Consider the following 25,186-nt stretch of genomic DNA (forward strand, 5'->3'; position numbering starts at 1 on the left):
GTATGTCTATGAATTTTCAAGGTATCAGTATTTGTGATCGCTAACTAATTTTAGTCGTCGCGAATACTTTTCGTACAATTTGTTTAGTTCAAGTTACGCGCGTGAAACTCTACTTCACCAAGGCAACGGGCAAGCCTAGGCTACTAAAAGCGAACACCGGTGTAAGTAAACTTTTTATGATGCTATAGACTTGTATATAATGTATACCAATAAAATTGAAGTAAACCACAATTCTAGGAGTATGAAATCATAATTAAATGAAAATCTAGTCCTTCCTTAATTGACACCTTTACTTACGGTTTGTATATAGTGCACACATTTTATAGTTGTGTTTCTTGACCCTGTATTTGATTACCAACAACGTACACTGTCTATAGGGACAAGATGACAGAAGTAGACGTTCCACAGACCCGGCCTCCGGAGCCCCTCAGTATCCATATTGTGAAGGCATCCAACTTGGTAATTCTAATATTAAACTTTCTTTCCATTTTGATAGACAGTCTGTTGCAACCTGAATCATATTTTTAATGTATACTGGTGTCTCATAATATCGCGGTACTTATTTTTTTCCCTAAAAAAAGATATACCAAGTTATCATTTTCACAGGTCATTAGTGCTGTTTAAAAAAGCTTGTATTAGACTAGCTTTTCTGAGGAACATCAATTTCCCAACTTACTTAGTTTATTTTGTGTGCTATTTTTAAATCACAAGTCTTATTCACCTTCAAAATTAGAGAGTTCCATTGTATCGCGGCATTGGAAATTTGGTAACCTGGTTTGGTTATAATGGACAGTTTTTATTTTTAACCGGGTTTTCCAACGGAAAAATCCGGTTATTAAAATGGTGAAAATGGCGGGCGGGCGGGCGGGCGGGCGGGCGGCTGCCAAAAGGGTACCCTCATTGTACGGATAACTCCTCCTACAGTTTTCAAGATAGGAAGTTGTTCTTTTGCAGATCAATTGTACATATATCAGAGGTGTGCATATTGCAAGGATTTTGATTTCCGATAATTTATCGAAAAAATACCAGCTTTTGAACTTAGTCATTTTTTGGCAAAATTTTGCATATAGGGTACCCTCATTGTACGAATAACTCCTCCTACAGTTTTTAAGATAGGAAGTTGTTCTTTTGCAGATCAATTGTACATATATCAGAGGTGTGCATATTGCTAGGATTTTGATTTCTGATAATTTATGAAAAAAATACCAGGTTTTGAACTTAGTCATTTTTTGGGAAAATATTGCATATAGGGTACCCTCATTGTACGGATAACTCCTCCTACAGTTTTTAAGATAAGAAGTTGTTCTTTTGCAGATCAATTGTTCATATATCAGAGGTGTGCATATTGCTAGGATTTTGATTTCTGATAATTTATGAAAAAAATACCAGGTTTTGAACTTAGTCATTTTTTGGGAAAATATTGCATATAGGGTACCCTCATTGTACGGATAACTCCTCCTACAGTTCTCAAGATAGGAAGTTGTTCTTTTGCAGATCAATTGTACATATATCAGAGGTGTGCATATTGCTAGGATTTTGATTTCCGATAATTTATGAAAAAAATACCAGCTTTTGAACTTAGTCATTTTTTGGCAAAATATTGCATATAGGGTACCCTCATTGTACGGATAACTCCTCCTACAGTTTTTAAGATAGGAAGTTGTTCTTTTGCAGATCAATTGTTCATATATCAGAGGTGTGCATATTGCTAGGATTTTGATTTCTGATAATTTATAGAAAAAATACCAGCTTTTGAACTTAGTCATTTTTTGGCTAAATATTGCATATAGGGTACCCTCATTGTACGGATAACTCCTCCTACAGTTCTCAAGATAGGAAGTTGTTCTTTTGCAGATCAATTGTACATATATCAGAGGTGTGCATATTGCTAGGATTTTGATTTCCGATAATTTATGAAAAAAATACTAGCTTTTGAACTTAGTCATTTTTTGGCAAAATGTTGCATATAGGGTACTCCATTTCACTGGATACGTGTTGATAGGATTATGGATACAGTTCACATAAAAGAAAACCCGGTTTGCTGTCACATTGACAGCTTTTCTCTTGTTTTAAAATAAAATACGATTCTTCATGAAAGCAAAGTCACTTAAACTGGCTATGGAATGAAATATAAATTCTATTAAGATTTTTATTTAGTTTTTTTCATCAGATACATTGTGGACTTTTGAACTTGCTTTCTCTCCGGAAAAAAAATTATTGTGAGAAAAATTTTATTTGCCGATATATTTGACAACCTTCTTTGCACTCATCCTGAAGTTGGTGCATGAATTCCTTGTGGAAAATCACGGAAAAAAACTTTAATCCTACTTTTTGGAACATACCGCGATACAACGGAACCCGCGATATAATGAGAAGAGAGTATACAACTGTATCTTTAAACATATATGCACCTTCATTTAAACATGCAGAAACGAAAAAGAAACTTTTTTTACAGCTGTAAAATAAGTTTTTCAAATTATTTTGAAATTAAATCATATATGGTACGTACATGATCAAGATAATATGGGGCCATAAGGATATCTAATCGATTTAGGTTAAAATTTATTTATTTAACTACTGCATTTAAAAACATTTCTGAAAGACAATTTATGCTACTTTACATAGAATATTAGAAAAAAAAAGAACTATGCTCTTTTTCTTTCAGATACGCTTAATTATTATATATTTTAATGCCTTTTAACTCTAAAAGTTTTAAGCTTAATATATAATTTGTAAGAATATTAATTGATATTGAATCAAAGTTTCCTGGGTTCAAGGTTTATTCTGTACTCATCATTGTCAACTGCCATTGAAGTACTAAAGATGTACATTTCAGAAATTGACAAAGATAGACAATGGGCAGGTAACTCTTGATTGTGAAGACTGATGAAGCATCATACGCACGCTACTGTTTCACATCATTGCTCTTGTCTTAATTGTCTTAAAAAAAGAAACTTCTTGATGTTTCAAATTTTTAGAACATTCTACTCACTGCATCAAAAGTTTTTCATCATATTTTGTTCCTAGACTGAAATGTTAGATTAATTGTCAGAGTCTAATAAAAAGTCTTAACAGATGTAAAAGAATATTTTTCATTAACATGTGAAATGCATGAGACTTCAACATTATAAAATTAATCTCAACTCCATGTGGAAATAATGCAATTACTATTTACTTGTTAATTATTGTAGAAGAAAGCTGCATGTACAAACCCTCACTTGTAAAGTCACTAAATGATTCATTAATTAAGTTATTAATCAACATTGATGTCAGTTTTCTTCACAACTGATTATTTGAAATTCACAAAATAATTATAACACAAATCTAAATCCATGGTAAATGAACAAAATAGATTTGTTTATTCAATCATGATAAATATCATGACAATGGGTTTTTTTTCTGAATCAGTAAAAGAACTTTTTAAAATGATTTTCAACAAAATCTTTCTTGGTATCAATATAAATTAATGAAAGCTTTATTTTTACAATTTTAATAGAAATATTCTTTTTATTGTTTAATGCATTCATGCAGAGACCATCATCAGGAACATCGGTAATAATTATTTCCAGTATACATGCATGTATACATGTTTGATGCAATCATACATTTTATGGATAAATCATGGTGCCAGTCAATATTGATTAGAACAATATGAAATAAATTGGTACACAAATGCTTTCAAATTATTGGCCTTTCAATTCTGGGGCATTTGGAAATCAAAATCTCATTTAAATTAAAACTGAAATAATTTTGAGTGACCAATGACCTTAAAATCTATTAATTTCTTTATGATTTTTTTTTGGTAGACTGTCATCATTCATAGTTATCATACTTTTATAACTGATATGTTTTTGCATATTATTAAATAGTTAGTACAATGTAGCTGACTTAATTTCATTTATACATGTACCGGTAAATATTTAATGTGTAACTGTGTTTTGGCCAACTGTAGGATGTCTGTCATAAATGTGCAAGTGGAGTAAGTTAGTGTTGAATGTGGTTGAATCTATGTCGTAAATTCAATGTGATCAAATTTTTCTTGCTGTTTTAAATTATATATCAAAAAGTGTTTAACATTAATTAACTTATAGTCCAGAAATTGTGTTGAAAGTCACAAAAAATGGAGAGATTCTAAATTAACTTTGTAACTTTGTTATGTTCTGTATATATCTATTTGTTTGAATTTTGGTTATGGAAAGACAGTTTGAAGTAACACTGAGAAGAAAATGTTGATAGAATTTCTTCTTTTTCTAAAGTTAATAATAACTGTATAAGGGAGAATGTGATTTGAACACTATGGGTGGAGGCAAAATGTTTTAACCTTCCTAATAATATCTGAAACATCTTTGAAAAACAAAATTATATGACTATGTAACCATACAAATTGCAATAATTTAAATTTTAATAGATATCTTGAAAGCTATCATGGATATCTTGAACTAAGTAAAGTTTTAATCCCAGTTTCTTTATGTAACCGCTATATATCTTGTATCCTCAACTGAGCTTGGATATCTTGAATTTTTTCTTTATATCTTATTTAGTTTGAAATAATGATTGTAAGATTTTACTGTATATACTGGGTAATGTTCTTTTTTTCTTTTAATTTCAAAATAAATTACTTCTTCATATGTTATTATATAGCCAGTATAGATTATATTTATGAGATATAGCCTTGCAGTATTAAAACATATATATAGTTATGGAGGCTTGTATATAGTTTATATATGATTACTACTAGTATCATATCTATATGATTAATCAATAATATAATCAATCATATCTTAATTATTATAGGAATATTGAGCCATGCTTTTATTATGTCCTTTCTAATTTTCTTCTCTATTTACAGAAAGGAACAAAGGGAGACAATGTGCAGATTACTGTCAAAGTGGAATTTGGTGAAAAGGTGTTGGGGGAATCCCCAAAAGTTGACTGTGTACCCGACACACCAGCAGAGATAGACTATACCGCCACCCTCAACTGTAGTTTTGAGGACCCACTGGTTCTGGATGAAATCTCTTATAAACCAGTTGTCTGTAAGTGTTAGAATACCAAGTGGAAAATATAGTTTTCAATAAATCCGAGGTACCTTATACCAGCAACACAAATTTTGGCAAGCACTCTCTCTGCTGAACATGCCTTAGGTGTTTGGTAGATCTTTAAAACTCCCATATATATGTCCACCAGAGCAACTGGTTTTTTTTTTCTCAAATAAGGTAACTTTCTATTACATGTCCTTTAAATGCAATAAGGTATTTTAATCTTTCAAATGTGATATGTCACTAATTTGTTATGAATGATTTAATGATTGAACTGTGGAATTATTCACCTCTGATGTATAAGTTATTGAATCATATTTTTGCAGTGACTGTGACAGAGGTTCTGCCTAAGGAAAAGAAACAGAAAGAAGAGAAGACAGCCCAGTTGGGACAATGTACAGTGGATTTACTGCCCCTTGTAAAAGGTACTACTGAATATATTATATACAGACTACTTTGTGTGTTATATATATTTTGATTCAAATGAGTGAGTGTATTGATCAATTATGTTATAAGGAAGAAAGTATGAATTATTTCACTTGAAATAGAGTACGATAATTTATTTCCCCTTATTACTATAAAATGTGTTGGACCAAGAAACCTACAATAAGATAAAAACCCTACCTGCTGCAATGAATTATACACAGCCTGCTCTGATACTTTGTAGGAGCGACAAAACACCACTACAATCTGGTGATCAATCCGCTGCCTGGCTCACCTCTGGAAACCATTCCCCCGGAGGGTCCAAAGGTATTACCCCCCTTTCATTATGAATCTTTCCAAACTTTAAACGTTTAATTCTTCAACAAAACACTATTTTTGTGGAGAGGTTAAATCTTCATCAAAATGTAGAAAAGTCAAACTTTTTTTTCAGCCTGAGATGGAGGTGGTGATCTCGGTACAAGAGTCCTTGTTGGAGGGGACACAGATAGATCAGGGGAACCTCATGACCTTGACCATAGAGTCCCTGTACTCCCCACCCGAGTCTTGGACAATGACCGGTTCACAGTACGCGTATGCTGCGGCCCTCCCCATCCCTATGTCAGCAGATGTAAGTGAAAGGGTTGATGATTGAAAAATTATTTGTAGCATGATAAATAGACAAATGTATTGAATGATGTTGTACTCTTGATTGATAGGAGTTTTATACCACTGAAAGTATTTCGGTCATAAAATAGTGATAAATGTTAAAAATGTATGCCAGTAATTTGTTTAAGGTATTGTAAGATTACTAGGGTAATTTTTTCTTTCAAAACCAAGCATGTAATAAGCAAATAATAAGACTTTGCTAATGAGTTTAAATGGTTTTTTTTTTTAAACAGTGGAAAATTTCTAATGCAGTTGAAATTGATAAATATAATTTTTTATATAAACATCATAAAGCTGATATGAATGGTAGAATTTTTTTGCTATTAAATATGATTCAATAATTTGAATTTTGGGTTTAACAGAAAGAGACACCTGTGGTCTTTGCTAATGGAGCCCTAAAACCAAGCATTGATAAGGAACCACCTAATCGCCAAAAGAAGTGGGCTGTGCCAGGCTCAGCTCAAGGAAACTCTATTTACATTCCAGAGAGGTACAACTTTGTGTATTATTTTACATTTTAGAAACTTAACATTTTGTATTTGTAAAATGTTTATAAAAAATATATTTTCAAAGTTTACAGAGGAGGAATATTGCATATAAATGAGCATGTACTCTTATTTGATGTTAAATGTCTTCACTTTTCCCATCTCACTGCTTTAGTTTTCTACCTCCTGACAACATTGATGATGAAGACGGCGAATTCAAGAGCAAAGACGACCGAGAGCATCGTCATACTGCTGAGACTGAAAAACTAAGAGTGACCTGGAATACGGAGAGAAGATGCTACCTGGATTCCTTAGCAACCAAGAGGTGTGTTTAATAATAGATTTATCATTTCAAATTAAGACAAGTTACATTCACAGTCAAAATGCTGAGAATGTTTTGTGAACTGAAAAATTAGATAACAATGCGCAATACCCAAAGTTTTGTTTTTATCACAGCTTTCAAGACAAGATAGCCAAATGTAGGTACTGGCCAGTTGAGGTGATGCGACTTCCCCAACCTGCAGCTGCTAAAGGCAAAAAGGTAAGCTTAATTCCCTCAAGTCCACTTCATTCACTTTTTTGTGCAAAGATTCATGTTGATAAGACTGTTTTGGGAGAAATCAGTATAAAAACACAATTTTCAAAAATACATGTTCTTATGTGGATTTTGTTGTGTTCATTAAAAAATCACAATGTCAATGTATTCACACTGAATTTGACCTTGACCCTTCACAGTCCCAGAATGCCAACACAGTTGTAAGTTCAAAGTTCAAGTCTCTAACAGGTCACCTTTATTGCAAAACTATAGAACAAATTGTGCACAGCTTTACACATGCATATATTAATTGTTTTTATACTTTATAACCATAAAAGACAGGATTTATTACACATGTGTTTTGTGAATGTGTTTCCCCTTATCCAAATTTAATGATGACAAAAATTATTTCAAATGAATTTGTCTTATATATTCTTTAGCACTCAGCGGTAGGTATTAATTGATGTGTTGATGGCCTTACCTACCCAATCAACTTCTTCTTATCCAGGATTTATATCAGTAACAAATATTGCTGCGTGTTATATATGTTCATGCCCTGTATTGTATGATGCACAATTATTGTCAAATCAAACCCATCATGAATATTGATGAAAAAAGTACTTAGTGAAAACCTGAAAAACTCCAAGATTGTTTTGTTAGGGTTGTTTTAAAAGCTGTGGTTTTCAGCCTTGTCGCAATTTTTCCTCTCCATATTTTTAACAATTCCAAACCCTCTTTCTGCCCTTTTAAATTTATTTTTGGGGAAACACATATAATAGAATATTTGATCCTGTGGTATTAGTTTTTTTTATATACAAAATACAGCAAGTTCTTAAATTGTTTTGATTTATAGATTTTCAAATATTTGAACAATGCATTCATATAGACCTGTGATATTTGTCTTTTTTTCAGATATCAATCTGAGACTAACATTCTCTTTAATCAGCACATTTTTTTTTCAATTTTCCTGTGCACATTCAATACCTAATTATATCTAATACCCTGTCTTTTCATTTTTGAGCAATCAACAAATTGCAGCAAAAATTACTAGTATCATAACATAGTTTTTTATGAAGGATATGAGAGAGAGAGATAGAGAGAGAGAGAGAGAGAGAGAGAGAGAGAGAGAGAGATTTCATTGTAATAAAAACTTTAAACATTATTGATATCCCAAAACCATTTCATCAATGTCTAGATTTTGTTATAAAGATTGACCTTGTTTTGATATCAGGATACAAAAACCCACAAAGAGGTAATTTGGTGACAGCTAGTACATGTGTATCAGAAGGAGTTGCATGGTATCTGATAATAACCTGGTAAAAGAAAACTATACAAAACCATTCTTGTGCTGTTTTCAACTTTATTTCGGAATGCGTCAATTGTAATACTGGTCAAGTTTTAAGAGTCTCCCACATTTTATATTGGCCTCAATAAATTTTGATTGAATTCATTAAGATAAAAAAAACCCATGAAATTCAAAAAATCAGGACACATGAGGCAAAAAAACAAAAACAACAAACAATGTATTGGAAGTCAGAGAAAGTTTCCTGTATACAGTGTTGCAAAGACTTTTGAGTAAAAGTTTTTTAAATGTATAGTAGCTATCAGGATGTTATGTTTACTTGTATTAATAAGGAATAAATAAGAAAATATTCAAATATTAATAATTAAGTTCATTAATCCATGTTCACTATAAATTATCAAAAGAATGGAAACCTAATCAATATTTTTTCATTAATATTACCAGGGGTATACCTTTAAAAAACTTCATTAATGCTAACTCTGACTTTAAAGGTAGTTATATGGTAATATAAAAAAAACCCCACATACACACAGACACACACACGCAATAATGATATTCGTTTGATTTTACTTTGTTTAATTTCAAGCATAATGATCATTTTAATTTAAAAAAAAAAGGTTATTAAGTTCTATTTCCATGCTTCTCCTTCTTTTGTAAAGGAGGCTTGAACTGTCCTAAAGTTCATGCATGCAAGGCAGTGGGAGCATTTTCATTATGTATACTAGTCTCCTTAAACTAGCCAGAACAAAAACTATAGCATCCATTATACTGATAGCTTTTGATCATTATATGTTTTGTATATAGCCTGGCCTTGGGGGAGGGAAGTTCAAGGTTGGTCTATTGAATGTGTGTGATTCATTGTGTTACCATGGATACCCACCTGTAGACTTTTCAAAGGGTGTCCATTCTCTGTTCTTTTACTTTTCTGTGCAGAAATCCCCAAGCAATTTCTTTAGACAAAGTGTGCATATATTTTACCATTTAGATAATTATAATGAATATTGTGCTTTTTTTCCATATATCTAATCTCAGAATTTTAAAAATGCTGGCATCTATTTAAACAATTATTTACCACACTTGGTAAAATCTAAAAAAAAAAAAAAAAAAAAAAAAAAAGAAAAAGATGTAAATTAAATTTCAGATAAAAAAATTTTTGTTAAGGGGGCTTAGAATAATAGAATCAACATGAGAGAGTTATAATAAGGCTCTACATCTAGAAACTTTCAATAGTTGTCTAAGAGTGGTAGAAAAATTTACATATAGGCAATAAATTAACAGGTAGTGATAACAGTTTACCCATTTCTATGTAGATTATGTGTACTTTCTATAACTTTCATTATGCTTAAGACACTATAATTTCTCTTCTTTTTTATTTCTTTCTAAAACCTCTCATGAATAATTCATAAATCATAATGTCTTTATAACTGTAAAACCTGATCTTGATATATAACTCACTGTGTATGTTCAATTTTTTTCATTTTCTCTACATAATTAACTCATAAATCTTCTCATAGTTCTCATTACATCTCAGTTTTTCCGAACTTGAGTGTAAAAACATCGCATTTTTTTTCTCAATTACGTATTGAGGTTTGATGGCTTTGTCCTTGACATTGACAGGATGATGAGGGATCTATCAGTTACCATGGCGTGGCTTTCGTCAATTTAGCACCACTGCTATACCCTGGAGGTGAGTACCAGTTGACAGAACCAGAACACTTATTAGTCTCGAAAAATAAATTGAAACACCACTGAATAAATGGGAATTTACGACTATCCACACTTCTGGATACATGCAATGAATTGCAAATAAAGAGTATTTCCTCAAAGAATTCTAATTGGTTCATTATTTGTTATATACCAAATTCAGTCTGAAAGATATGCTCAATGAGTTATATAAAAACTGTTCCCAATAAAAAACTAATTCCATTTACTTTTAGTTCAGTAAGTCAGTAAATTGATAAAAAAAAATGTTTTCGTAGTACTTAGACTGTCATCTTTATTTGTGTGGGATGCAATGAAAAATAATTAAATATTCTTTTTTAAATCAGAGCTCTTCTGCTTGATCGCGACCTATATTGATTTCAGTAAACTTTACTATAAGTAAGAGTACAGAAAATTATTTTTTTTTTTTTTGCAGTCAAAAGAATCCGAGGTGCATACAAGGTGCATGCATATACAGATCATGCAATGCATGAAAAGGTTAGTGAAGTTCAAATATAAAACCAAATTGATATGTTGTTGATTAATTACAACAAGAACAAATCAATGGAGAAAATCCTTTTTTCGCTTCTGGTTTCGAAAGCTTTAGATTTTTAAGTTAATTATTTCTAGTCATGCAAGGAACTTAAAAGTTATGAACCGTATGAGAGAAAAATGCTTCAATAAAAACGAGTTAAACCCAAAAATAGTAAATGCAGGACATGAACTTTACAGAACCATGAAAGTTGTTTATAATTTCACTGTGATATCATCTTCAAAGGAGCTTTCTGTTGCATTTTATATTATGTGTACCAGTGCTGTAATTAAAACAAACATCAGAAGTTTGTTTTTAACGACCTTTTTTTATGCTCTCTGGATTTCATAATGATGCATGGTTTTATAAAGTTCATGCGTGCAGAAGACATAAAAATTTTTATCTAAGCACATAAATATGTATTATGTTCTGTCCATCATTTAGACCAAAAGGAAGACAGGATTTGGGGAGGAGGCCGGGAAAATCGCCTTCAATATCCTCAACAGAAACAGTGCCTCTCCTTTTCCCAAGAAAGCTGGCAAAGAGGGAGGTGAGAAGAAGGAAAAAGAGGTCAAGAAAGGGGTGAGTTCATAAGAGTGCCCCCCTCCCCCCCAAAAAAAATTTAATGATTGACCAACTGATCAATTAAGCCCCTGCAGTGAAGACTCAGAATCTAAAAGATTGATATTGAATATGCATAACACCCCAAAAGTTTTACTACCATGCAATGAAATACTAAATTTAAAAAAAAAAAAAAAATCTGACAGTCTTTTATACCTGTACTAAATATGTTTCTAAACTCTATTTTTTTTTTCAATTTGAATGAAGATTTTATAACCTTTTTATAAACATTTGAATTTCATTTTTCAAAACTATAGATTATTTAATAATAGGGAGGAATTAATATCTGGATAAAATGTAAACTATATGAAATTATAACAGAAGTTTGGTCCTCGTGATCTTCTATTCTTGCAATTTGATACAAAATGGCAGAATTGCGGAATTAGGTACTCACTTTACTTGAGGAAACTACAGTATTATGTATGGTTAATAATTGTTTCTTTCCATCAAACTGACCATACAATTTTAAAAACCTCCACCTTCATAAGTCTACCCAATCTCATTCTGAGTCGAATTAAAAAAAGACGACCATTCAGTGTAAAATTTTATTCTGGTATCATTTCAGAAAAAAATGTCATATACCGTATATATATCATTTTAATAAGAACACATCTAACATCTATTAGGAATAAGATAATAAAGATTTTTTTGTAGCATAGTGAAAAAGCACAGGTAAAATTTGGAAACTAAACAAAATAAGATAAAATCAAAATCCAGTATCAGCTCACACACAAGCATACTGAATAAATGATATTTAAAATAAATGTTGTGCCCACCATACTCAATAAGTCACAGCTCTATGATGTCACAGATATATATAAGCAAACTTTGAATTCAAAAAGTTTTGCTTGTTGCAGAGAGCCAGTAGCATTGCTCAGCACCATGAACATGAGGTTGGCCAACTCTGCCGTGCATAATCACACGCTTGAATAATTATGTCACTGACGTTTGAATTGTCTTCTTGCTTAGTTCAATCTAATGTGAAAATCCCATGTATTCTCTTCTCCTTTGTGAATTGCTATTTACCTGGTACATGTTTTTGGTTTTTCTTGTAGAAATTTTAAAAAGATTTGGGGATTGGGGGATGCATCACTAGTATTCACATTTTTAAAAAAAAATGGGATCATATAGGTTGAATATTCACACAAAAAAAGCTGTTTCAGACACTGGACAGTCCCAAGTAAACTATAACCAAAATCTCAAAACACTGCTATGGGCATTTAGAAACCACTTTTATCAGATGATTTGAATTGAGAGTGTAGAAAGCTTTTTGTTGTTAAATATGTGTTGGATCTTACAGCGGTCAATGAGCATAGCTCAGCACCAACAAGCGAACCCCACCCCAGGCGGGCCTGGGGGTCAGGCTCCAACAGAGGTAGACTGATGTTTTATCATTCACTCGGTACAGGTGGTGTGCTGACATGAGACTTGATTCATGCACATGCACATTTTTAGAATTGACTTCCATTTTTGTAAAATTGACACTCATTTAGAGGTGGGCAAATTTTAATTATCACTAATTAAGAGAAATCAGAAATACATGTTTAATCTTAGAAGTATAGGACTTACCGGTAACCTTAGCTTTCATAGAATTTTTATTTATATTTTACTGAGTGTTTGATGACTAAATATATATGAGTTAGGCCATTAGTGAGAATTTTTTTTTAATAAGTTTGTGATTTTGTACAAAAAGGAGATGTGGAAATAAATACAATTTTCCATTTTTTTAAACAATTGCAAGACAGCTGATAGATATTTGATTGATCAATAAATACCCGTCGGACTTAAGAAAAAAAGAAAATTTAACAGTTTAAGTTTTAGTTTAAAAGTATTAAAGAATACCTAATCACAGTCTTAGCACTGCCCTTTACAATTTAGATATTGTAAAAGCATATACCTGTAGACCCCTTCACGGTAAATGCAATTTATTTTATACTGCTCTCTTGCAGGGCAAAATGATAAACTTTGCCGAAGTTTAAGTAGGTAGATAATTAAATGAAATAAATAGAACAATTACGTAATATTTCACCAAATTACGGTATGTCATTAATTAAGTTGCCCTGCAAAGGAGCAGTACTGCAGTTACCTTGAAGGGGTATATTGCGTTGCAGCAGTCCAACATACTAAATAAGAATGAAATTAGAGATTTTGAATATGTTAATTTAGGTTCTGTTTGCTTTTGTACCCTGTATTTAATTTTTCCATTCTATAAAACTAACACAAAAACCATAGAAAACCATTCTCAACCTGTGTGCAAGTTTGTGTTTTTTGCCTATGTTTTTTGAAGCGCATGTTGATTCGATACTAAAATTCAGGTTTTGGAAAGCTTGTGTAAAGTCAGGTTGTTTGGGATTTTCTGTTTGCGGGCATCAGAGTGCAATTCTGATGTCATTTGATTTTGAATTGAAATCTTTCAATTGAATGAATTGGAATTGTTTTTTGTGTCAAAACATGTATATGTGTTTAATAATTTACTTTGACAAAAATTTGTATATGATCTGTAAAGTAAAGTTAACGAGGGACAAATCTTAAAAACCTGCGATATGATTTGTACATATAGAGAGATGGAAGCGTCAAGTCAGACATTTTAAGTATCCACTCAATTATACAGGTGAGAGGTTGTTGTTAAGGTGATGAACTCCAGGTGTTTATGGTTAACGATAGACACGGAATATGTTTGCTATGCGAAGAGGGAATAATTTTTAGTTTTGGGGCCGTGCTTTAGAAAATTTAGACATAAAGAGGGCCATGAGATCACAAAAAATTGTCTGCTTCACCTTTAGTTTTAGAAGATTAATTGATGTGTTTTAAATTTAGGTAATTTTCACATTTGAAGTATTTTTTTAGCACTCTTTTTTGAGTAAAGTAGCATCACAACAAGAGAGTAGGATGTTTAAAGGTCACTCGAGTCTCTCATTGACCTATTGCAATTGGTTTTCATCTGTTGTCGTATAGCAACTGTCATGCAATATGAGCTAAATCAGTTGAACATTTTATGCTTAATTCCTTTTGGAACTGTAGAAATCTAAATAAACCTTTATAAATTCTACTGTTAAGACCACAAGGGTCTTGGAATTTAATAAAAAAAAATTAAATTTTGCCTCTGCATCTTCTGATTGCAGAGTTATTAGAAGCAAGAGTGTTAATCTCGTAATATCATTCATGTTGTTTTTTTTTAATGCAGTACAACTTATGATATATTTTTTGTATAACTTAAAGCTTCTTTTCACTCTTAATTGTTAAATCTTGTTATGTTTTCTTCTTTTAAACATGCATGTTGATTCATAAGCATTTTGTTCATCATATATATATTGTAAAATTACATTATACTCAGGTGACTGTCAAGGCCTATGGGCAAAACCTTAAATGATATTTTAATGAGTTTTGATTTGATATGATTTTAATCTGATTTTTTTTTTAAAGAAACAATTTAAGTTTTCTTTTTGCTCTTATATTCTCTCTTAAGTTTTTTTTGGTCAATTTTCAGTTATATTTTTTAAATTTTATTTCAAGTTTGTCAATATTTTTTTCTTCAAAGATATGATTTATACATAAATTACATGTAGATAAATGTGTACCGGTATTATGATTTGCATGATTTCATATTTATAGGCCTCTCAGACCATAAAATCAGACACAGGGTCAGAAATGGAGGGACAACCCCCAGTAAATGTGGAGGGACAGCAGTATGTGGATGCTAAGGCTTATGTCATGCTGGAAATCTCCCTCACCAGGCCCCTGATCCCAAAGAGGCCCCCTGAGGAACTGGCAAGAAGGTAAATTGTTTTTCAACAAGAATGAAGTCCATTAGGGTTTTGAATATAACCTCTTTTTCTGATTTATTATTTTTATTAATATATGTATATTGCATGCTGGGAAATCTTGTTTGATCTTTATTTTATTAAATCCAATCTAATTTGAGTCAGGCAGCTATATTAAATATTAAGGGCTAATATAAAATGTGTTGTCATCTCTTTAAGCACAACTAAAGTATAAAATGAAATAAATTAATTTTTTTTCAAACTATAACCTTCTATGCATGCACTTCTAACATTGAAGAGATTTTACCTTTTTTCCAATGCTATTTTAAATTTTTTTTCAAGAGTTGCTGAATATATTCCTCCAAGACCATTGTTTCCCAAAAGAACCGATGGAGCTCAAAGGGTAAAATACTATATTTTAAGGTCTATCACCTAACAATACCAATGGACCTTTCATTTACTCTGACGAGTTATAATAAGGTTTCTCATATAACAGTACACCGAAAATTCATATTTTTAAAAAATATATATTTTAAAGTATTAAATATGTAAATTAGTAATATATTTCTTGTTTTGTTGATTCCGAGTTGGGAAGGTGATTGTTATCAGCTGCTAAATTCCAATGTTTTGTGAATAAAATTCAATGTTTATATTACCCAAAGTAGTCAGTACAGCAACAATTGGTAGCAGAGTAATTATATTGGATGGTTTCTTTAACATTACATTTGATTGCCTTTTCCAGGCTGTTGAAGATTTCCACAATCAAGTTGGGAGTGTGGCCAATCTGATTTTAGATGAGTTTAGGTAGGGAATCAAACTAGAGCTTTTTCATTTATCACAATTATGATAACAATTTAATTACCGGTATAATAAACTTAAAATAATGGTTTTTAAATTTTGCATTATATCTTAACAGGGATCAGTTTGGTGATTTATTGAAAGTTGATGACGAGCCTCAGACAGTGGAGGCAATGGAGTCCAGGTAATTTTCACTGCCCGTGTTATTTTCGCCCTTCTATGCTTGCAAACGTTTCGCCCCATCTTAAATTTGCTCCGATGTGCTTGTTTACTAAAGAGATAACTGGGAACATTGGAATTCGCCCAGTCTAAAATACACTAACTGACAGCAAGGGCAAAAGGGGCAAAAATAAAACGGGGATGAATATTTCCTTGTACACAGTAATTTTTTTTAATGAACTACAGTACATGTAGAAATTTTTGCTGTTAATTTTTTTTTTTTTTGGGGGGGGGGGGGGGGGGCTATGTTTGCATCATGTCATCAACGCAAAATATAACACAGGCAAAATTTAGATTGCTTAATATTATACAACCCTTCAATGCATAAAATTTTTGAAATTGTAAAACTTACCTGTTCAATTTAATAAAAAGTTTATACAGATTTACATCATTTTTGCCAAATTTTAAGCAAATAAGAAAAAAAAAAAAGACATAGTTTTTAATTTTTGAAACAGTATTTCATTAATATAGGAAAATAATAAATGTAATCCTTTGTTTATCTTTTATATTTTATATGCTTTTGCAGGAGACAGAAGCTGATCTATGAGCTTAATTCCTCGGGGAAGTACTTTGCATTCAAGGAGCAACTGAAGTATGCAGTGGTCAAAATCGTCAGGGAGAAATACCTGAAAACATCCGCTTTTGAAGACAGACAGGAACTGCAGGTTTGAATAAGCATTCATTATTTTTTAAAATAATTCCCCAAAATAGAAATAAATCTAATTTTTAAAAATGTGACATTGGTTTCCATATAGGTTTTTTTTTTGTTTCCTTTTGGCTACAACATTTTGAAAGTAAATAATATTTCGTAGATGATATAAATCTAACAAGGCAAATTTTTCTTTGATTCCAGACTTTCCTAAGTGAGCTGTATGTGTACCTGATTGACCAGATGCACGTTGCCCTGGGCAAGTTTTTGGCCCTCGAAGATCAAGCTCCTATTCCCAAGCCTCTGACCGACTCGGCTCAGCTGAAGCACTTCGCAAGAGAAGCAGAAGTCAATGGAAACTATGAACTGGCAACAAAATATTATCAAGAGGTTGGTATTCTCTTTCTCTTCATATAAAGTCCTAATTTGTCTTGATATTTTTTGAATTAGTTATCTAGCATTGAGTGGAAATCAAACCTAAGTTCTACATTTAATTTGATTTAGCACCCTGATAAAGAACATAAACATTTTATCTTCATACAACTCTTAATTATTTCTCTTCTGCTGATAAATTCTGCTTTCGGTTACACCCAAAAGAACTCTCAATGCACAGATTATCATGTTCTATTATTTAGTAGTATTTTGTTAGTTTTAAATGTCACTAATGGAGAGAGATCCACTAATCTGATTCACAGAGAATTGCCAGGAACAGGAACGATCCCTCTCATTGGTTTGATTACGGGACCTTCTGTCTCTACATCAATGACATCACTAAGGCTGAAGAGTGCTTCAAAGAGTGCATTGCTATTGATCAGAAACACCTGCAGGGGTAAAAACAAAATCATCAAAGTCTAGAAAATAATTTCCAGCAATTTTTCCTCATATGACTTTCTAGCAAGATTTTAAAGTTTAGAATATCTTGCTATTTGGTTTGTTTGTTTGTTATTTGTTTTAAAGCAGATATTTTTCATTTGTTTATTAGTTTGTTGCTGTATGGAGTTGTCTGTACTCTGTCTGAGAGAAATGAAGCAGCCGAGACTTTCTTTGAAGCTGCAACCTGTGTGGATCCAAAGAGCATTTTAGCTTGGACTATGCTTGGTATATGTGATATTTGTGCTAAAACTTTCAAAAACTCTTTCAGAATACTCTTGAATTCTGAAAAGATCAAACAAAAGTTTTTAAACCCCCTTCCCCAACAGACCTTGAGCCATTTTGTTTTGGGCACTAGTATTTCAGAAGGTGAGGTTCTCTGTTGTAGGTTTGTTTTATGATGCTGTCAACAACGAGATTGGAGCAGAAATGGCTTACCTGGAGGCCAACAAACTGAATCAAGCAGCAGCCGTTGCTGAGGCTAAAGCTCTGAGAGACGATGACGTGACCAAAGAGAGGCTGGCCCGTGGAGAACACGAGAGTGAGGACAAAGGTATTAAAGGAACAGAGTTACATTGTGTTAGAAGTGTAGTGTTCCAGAGTATTTGTTGTATTAGAGGAAGAGGGTTCCAGGTTATGTCTTTTACTGGCAGGGGAACAGAGTTCTAAATTACAAAATGCATGTGTTTTATTAGAGAAATAGAGATCCTGATTGTTTTTATAATGGAAGCAATTTAAGATTTTGTGTCATAAGGGAAAAGAGATTCAGATTTTGTGTTGTTTAAGGTTAACAGGGTTTAAAATTTTGTCATATAAGAGGAACAGAGTACTAGATAATGTGTTGTGTCATAAAGTCCCAAATTAAGGTGACATTCAGTGTCTCATTGCAAAGGTCTATAAACAGTATTTACAAATATTTTAGCAAAGACATTAGAAAATGCTATTCGACAGTAATGTGAACATTTAGGAAAACATCTCATCAGATCTAAATACGCAAACAACTGTTTGTGCTTAAGAAAAATGCTATCTTTGTCATTAATAATTGCTAATTATTAACATTCTTTAATTAACAGAGGTGGATCATGATCAGGGAGGTTTGGCCCCACCCTCAGTTCCTGACATCAAACAACCGTCCCCACCCTCCAGCGATAAACCCCCAACCTCTGCACGCTCCGGCAAAGGATCTGTCAGTGATACTAGGCGCATGTCTGCCTCCAAGAGATCTGGTAAGTTTCCATTGTACCATGTTGTAACTCACTGGGATCTCTTCCTCTCTTGTTGGATTGTTGTGTTTACCATTTGGGGAAAAGTTTATTTACGGATACCTCTGAATAATAATAATGTTGTATGATTCCTTTGATTTTATGATAACCCTTTAATGTTAATGTCTGTAATATTTGAGGGAAAAAAACCCATTTATCTTGATAATAACAAACGTTTTTTCAACTTTGCAATTGTTAAATTCTTGAATGGTTTATGGTTAAAAGGATTTTTTTTTTTTAATTTACATGTAAATGAATATCTAAGTGGAATATTTATCAAACATTGGTAGAACAGCTATAAACTGCAGTGAACTCAAACTTCAAGGTTACATTAACTGTTACATATAGATGTAATGTCCTTCCTTGGTTGTAGACATACACCTCCGCCCAGAACAATCTCCCCAATTACAAGGTACAGAACCAATGTACATCTCCACTTAACAATGAACCTCACTCTGACATTTCAGTATCTAACCTCCCACCTATGACCTGACCTATGACCTTCAACCTCAGTCTACCAAAATGCAATATCCCTCAACCTCTGTCTATATTGAATTGTATTTTACATGTATGTGTACAGTCTTGCCTATTAACTAATACAAATGGTCATTTACAATGTGATTTACATTCACAGAATGTATGCAAAGTTTGAATATGTTTGCTGTGTTACATGTATCAGTAAAATTGTATTTCATTTGGACAATTTAGGGTGGATTTTGTGTTTAAATGATTTGATTTTTATTATTGAACTCATGCAGTCAGGATAGCAAAAGGTAGAGGAGAAAGAAAAAATGAATCTCTCTTCTTGTAGAAAAGCCACCATTATCACAAGCTCACAGAAATATATGCACCTGCTGGCACTATAGAGAGTCAGTACTGAACTACATAGTCCAACAGCTCAGCACTATACATTTTTGTTTCTCTTTGAGTCACTTCATTCAGTATTGATTATACACATTGTGTGTTGACGCTGCACTAATTAGATGAGTTTTACATCAAACTTAGAACACAGTGGAATAGTAAGATGAAAGATGAGAATCTTAATTTTTCCCCTTTCTTCTGAAAAAGTAATTTAGAGCTTTTGCGTGCAAGCTGTCAAAAAGATTTGTGTGTGTTTTTGTTTCTTTTTTGTTTTTTACAAAATAGATTTCTATTTTCATGAGGTATTGTTTCCTTATTCTATGGTTCAGTACTTGCAAATGATAAATTGACAGAAAATAGGCTTTGATGTTTCTTCTATCAAATTTTGATGATAATTAAAACTTCAATTAGGAAACCGTTATTAAAATAACTACCAAGGTTGAAAGACAATAGAATTAGCACAGTAGTTTTTTGGTCAGAGTTATGATCATGCTCTGATCATGTTCTTTGTTGATGCATTACTGGTATATTGATTATAGGAAATGAATCCTATCATCCTACTTTTTGCACCTGCCCCTATCACTGTCACCAAGGACCTTTACAATCTTAAAAGATTTGTTATTATACATGGACTGGTTTTAATAAGGAGCATATCCTTGAAATCCATTTTATCTTACCCTTATAAAAGTAGGCCAGATCTTATATAAAAAAATTTGAATTTTTCTTGCATAGCAATTTAAAACTCATCAAAAATCGTTGGCAACCACCAGATCAGTACCATCGAACCATAGGGTGAAAAACAGTGTTTTCTGATGTTAAGTGGATTTTGCAAGTCTATGAGCTGGTTTTTACATTTAGAAATTGGTTTTATAAAGCTTAGTTTCTCAATTAAAACACTTGATTTCTAACATTAGTGTAGATGATAGCTTTAGATTTAAAAATAATATTGTGCTAAAATGCTTTCTGCTCTGCCCACTGATGAATTAAAAAACAACAGTCACATTATATTGGTTCCATTGAGCTGTTTTGTTTTTGACAAGTTAATGAAGAAAGAGATCTGTTATGCAATTTTTATTGACATTATTTAATATGTTTTCACCATTAATTTTTTGATAGATAATGTTGGTAAGTTCCTGCATTAGTTGCTTGTATCGCTCAGCTGCTATAAATTAGTGTAGGTTTACTTAATAGACAATAAAGTATTGATGTTTTAGTATGTCTCCTCTATTAGTAAAGCATTTTATCAGCCAGTATTCTTTTCATAAAACTCTGTCAACAGTTAGGAGTGAAATCATCTGCTATAGTTAGTAGACTCATATATGATAGAGATGAATTTGTTCTAGGTAACTTTAGATATACATTTATTGCATATATATATGTTCCATGCATATTGCCTCTTCAGTTTCAGGATATATTCAGGATATTCTTTATCCTTTGTATTGTAATTTCAAGTTATTACATGACATTTCAATTGAGAACATGTTTTTTTTAATGTTTTAGTAATAAGCTAACATTAAAATAGACTGTATGTCATTTTACTTCAATCTATATCACAACTGTGTTGAGATAAATTTAAAATAGTGCAAAAATCTTTTACAACCAAGACTGGGTCATAAAAATAATCTCATGTTTAATGTGATCATAGTACTGCAAGGTAGAAATGTTTTTGTTTTGCAATAATGACTGACATTTTCAATAAAACAGGAAGTAAGATTAAGACAGAGAGTAGCACTTCTCGTCCTGGAAGCCACTACAAAATGGGGAGCCAGCGTGGCACTCCCCAGCCTGCAGAGGAAACAGAGGAGCCACCCATCAGGGAGCCCACCCCAGTGCCTCGCTGCAGTATCTACATGCAGACCATTGAGTGGTTGATTGAGGTCAAGGCTGTTCCAGTAAGTTTACCAAATATGGAACTTTTTTTTTATTATTTGTCATTGAATCTTCCACATTACTTCTTTTGTTTTGGCAAGTTTGAATATTTTTTGACAATTAGATATTTTTCAGATAAGATGAAACTGCAAAATATCACAGACAAATTTAAACTTTTATCATTCATATCTTAAGCACTCTTTGACTTATCAAATAAAACAATTACAGTTAAATCAGTTGTCATGTGTACATGTAATCTATATTCTAGTAATCTATATTTCTAGTTCACTGAGAGAGCTTTGGCCCATGAACTGCTTTCACCAATGGGAGGTCCCACGTCTGGATACCACATCAACTATGCTAGATTGAAGCTTCAAAAGAAAGAATACAAGGAGGCTGAAAATAGTCTGGATGAGGCCTTACAGTTTGATTACCAGGTGACATCATAATTTTCAAGTCTATGTTTAAAATGTGTTTTTATGATTATTCTTTGATAAATAAAATGAAATAGTGAAATGTTAAATAACTGCAAGCATAAAGGATTATCCATTTTGTTCCTCAATTCTTTACTTTTATTCCAGAACCCTGATGCATGGGCTTTGATGGGACATGTGAAGTACATGACCAATGATGTAGAGGCATCTAGGGACTGCTATGAACGCACCATTTCTTTCACAAGTGATGCGGCAGAGATGCATTCTATATACCTTAGACTGGCCTCCATATATCTACAGGAAGAAAAGGTATCAAACAATGTACAGTTAATTACTGATGGTGATAATCAAATCTGTGAAATATTCTGTACAGTCTTTTTGCTGACCTCTCTCTCTCTCTCTCTCTCTCTCTCTCTCTCTCTCTCTCTCTCTCTGTCTGTTGTACATGTATATTAAGTATACAAGATTCATGTATTTTTTTCTATTTTTTCACTTAATATCCTAAGATAAAGATTGTCAAACAATCTTTCAGGCCCAGCTTCCACTGCACCTGTAAATCATTTATTTAGTATAGCTGGGAAGATTTTCAAACAATAGGATGCAGTTAAAAGATGAAACCTTTGAAACTTTGCTCATAACGTGCAACAGCAATCTTTTGTCTTAAAGTGTCCTCAGCATAAAGAAATCTGATTAAAATAAATTAAGAAATATAACTGGGAAAAACCCTCTGTCTATAAATTAATACAATTAAGTGTCAAAAATTATAAAGATATGTGTTATCTGGGGAATATTTCTATTTAGCTTTTTAATAACCTCAACATTATTCCATAAATTGATTTCTGTTATGCACGAATTCTGTGTCTCTATATCATATCTGACATTGTATCATGCCAAATGTCTATAAATATCTTTTTACTTATGAAATATGTTGTTCATAATGTCACAAGATTATTATATATTGAGCAAATAAAGAATGACTCTTGTATATATAGTCATTGAATTTGATCCTGATACTGAACATGAACCTGTAGATATGTTAAAGAGTGTTTTATATTTGAAACATTTACAAAAACTCTTTATTAGCTTTACTTTTTTAAAACAAAGTAATGGTAATGGTAATGCATTACTTTACTCATGTAATGGTAATGTAATGCATTACTTCAAGAAAATCAAGTAATGGTAATGGTAATTTAATGCCCAAATTCATGAAGTAATGGTAATGTAATGCATTACTTTACAATGTAATTCGCCCCAAGCCTGCCTTGTACATATTTTGACTTTTATTGAGGATTCAGGTTATACAATATGTATCTTCTTTTGTCAGTTTTCCAATGCAAAGAACACCTTCCTTATGGCCTGCAAGAGATCGCCATCTTGTGTATCTTGGCTTGGAGTTGGTATTGCTTGTTATAGGGTAAGTAAAGAAGAGTTATCTCTCTTATTCAAATTCTTTAAAAATTCCACGTTGATTTTGTCTTATCTTGTATTTTGCTTGTGTTAACAGTTAGGAGAGCTTGCAGAATCTGAGGATGCTCTGTCTGAGGCCAACATTCTTAACAACACAGACCCTGAAGTATGGGGTTATCTTTCCTTAGTTTGTTTGAAAACTGGACGTCAGTTGGAGGCAGAGCAAGCATACAAATATGCTTTGAAGGTAAATAATTATGTACTCTTTATTAGCTAAAGCTGTACAGTTTGGTATCAGTTTTCTTCAAAGCTCACTGAGCCTTTTGATTTAGAAGAAAAACAAATATTTTATTTTACCAAAACTCAAGCACCAAACTATTTTTTACTGTTAAAAAACAACACAAGTGTAATTTAGGATGATCATTTAATGGTTTCTCTTTCAATTTCAGCTGAACTTGTCAGACTATGACCTGTTAACAGAGATTCAGCATGTTCAACAAGACGTAGGATTTGGAAACCCAGAGTTTTAAAGTCCAGGATTGTGACAATTGTTCTGTTATATCCCCATCTTTGTTATAGGAACATTTCTTTTGATTTGGTTTTTGATTCTATGTTGAATGTTTAGATATTATTATTTATATAAGTCAAATTAAAGTTAAAACAATCTGTGATGAATATTTAAAATAAATTTTTACTCCTATACATACAATTCTATGTGCAGCTTCTTTTTTCTTTCGTGTTTCAAACTTGAGCAGTTTTTAAAAAAAAAACCCTTAGAGTAGTTTTGACATCAGGGAATGGACTGGAAATTAGTGCACTCCTCTGAAAAAACTAGTCAATTGTGTGACATTTGATATAAGAATGCATTTTTATAAACACTAAAGTAATAATGAATAGAATGGTTAAAACTGTTTATGACCGCATAGCTTGGTATTAATGCAACGAAAACAAAATTACGTATTTGTGTTTGAATTCCACAGCGGGTAATAAACATGAAAATTGATGCTCTGCATGAAAAACTGGGGAGACATTTCTGCGATAAAAATATATGGATGTTAAGTGATTATGTCAGATAGATGGCCTAGCAAGGGCATTGATTCTTGAATAGGCTTAAACTACAATATGGTGTTTAGATCAGTTCATTAATTCTCTCAACACCATTTTAAACTACAAAAATATATAATGTGTGTAACTTTATCGACAAACAATAGTTATTTTATTACATGTATTCGTTTGTCTGTTCAGAATATGCATATAATCTGACGAAAACAAATTATACTGTGCTTTTACAGATTTCTCACTGTTTTGAGAAATACTCTTTGTACAAACTATTTTCAAGTGGCATCGCAAGTTTTATATGATGCTGGTATTAAGTCAAAAATAAAGGTGAACAGCATGCCATCTGAATTTTGCAATTGTAGTGCCGAGGTCCGTCAAAGGGAAAATCTATCCCCTTTTTTATTTTCACTTTGACCCAGAGAGGCATTTTTAAACACGAGGCCCATGGGCCACATCGCTCACCTGAGGAACAATAGGTATGATAAAGTCAGCTTAATGGAGTCATAATACAAACAATCTGGACAATGTACAATAATACATGTAGATCCTGTATAAATAAAATCCATTTTCCCCCTTGGAACTCGAATAGCCCTGATTGCTGCCAATATTTACAAGAGCAGACTTTAATCACCGCTCCTGGACATATATAGGGACTCAACGTTACGCAAGCAGGGATGACCGCACACCTACGC

General features: G+C 32.3%; 1 protein-coding gene across 9 annotated transcripts; it reads left to right on the forward strand.

Moving 5' to 3' along the window:
- The first annotated feature begins 73 nt into the window (after window positions 1-73).
- Window positions 74-24,144, forward strand: LOC105339980 (cilia- and flagella-associated protein 70). Of its 9 annotated transcripts, none has more exons than XM_066087059.1 (35): window positions 74-161; window positions 378-459; window positions 2,837-2,863; window positions 3,532-3,552; window positions 4,850-5,036; window positions 5,366-5,464; window positions 5,707-5,789; window positions 5,914-6,090; window positions 6,491-6,618; window positions 6,789-6,938; window positions 7,070-7,154; window positions 9,256-9,282; window positions 10,069-10,138; window positions 10,589-10,650; window positions 11,129-11,266; window positions 11,960-11,977; window positions 12,606-12,680; window positions 13,866-13,916; window positions 14,918-15,081; window positions 15,409-15,469; window positions 15,809-15,870; window positions 15,983-16,048; window positions 16,610-16,748; window positions 16,937-17,122; window positions 17,428-17,561; window positions 17,715-17,830; window positions 17,991-18,155; window positions 18,676-18,828; window positions 19,238-19,276; window positions 21,430-21,617; window positions 21,879-22,031; window positions 22,176-22,337; window positions 23,353-23,442; window positions 23,533-23,682; window positions 23,885-24,144. In XM_066087059.1, the coding sequence occupies exons 2-35, from the start codon at window positions 385-387 to the stop codon at window positions 23,963-23,965; spliced, it is 3,582 nt and encodes a 1,193-aa protein (XP_065943131.1). In that variant the 5' UTR covers window positions 74-161; window positions 378-384; the 3' UTR covers window positions 23,966-24,144. The 9 variants fall into 9 exon arrangements, with proteins under 9 accessions (XP_065943131.1, XP_065943130.1, XP_065943135.1 ...); XM_066087058.1 differs by lacking the exon at window positions 11,960-11,977 and adding an exon at window positions 12,163-12,198; XM_066087063.1 differs by lacking the exon at window positions 13,866-13,916.
- Window positions 24,145-25,186: the final 1,042 nt, after the last annotated feature.

Source organism: Magallana gigas, chromosome 6, assembly GCF_963853765.1.
Source record: "Magallana gigas chromosome 6, xbMagGiga1.1, whole genome shotgun sequence".
Lineage (NCBI taxonomy): Eukaryota > Metazoa > Mollusca > Bivalvia > Ostreida > Ostreidae > Magallana > Magallana gigas.

Excerpts from the sequence above, each read along its gene's own strand:
- LOC105339980 (XM_066087058.1), top strand. The coding sequence starts at position 385 with ATGACAGAAGTAGACGTTCCACAGACCCGGCCTCCGGAGCCCCTCAGT. Across the intron at positions 10,139-10,588 it reads ACCACTGCTATACCCTGGAG|TCAAAAGAATCCGAGGTGCA; the intron begins GTGAGTACCAGT and ends TTTTTTTTGCAG. Across the intron at positions 13,917-14,917 it reads GTATCCACTCAATTATACAG|GCCTCTCAGACCATAAAATC; the intron begins GTGAGAGGTTGT and ends TCATATTTATAG.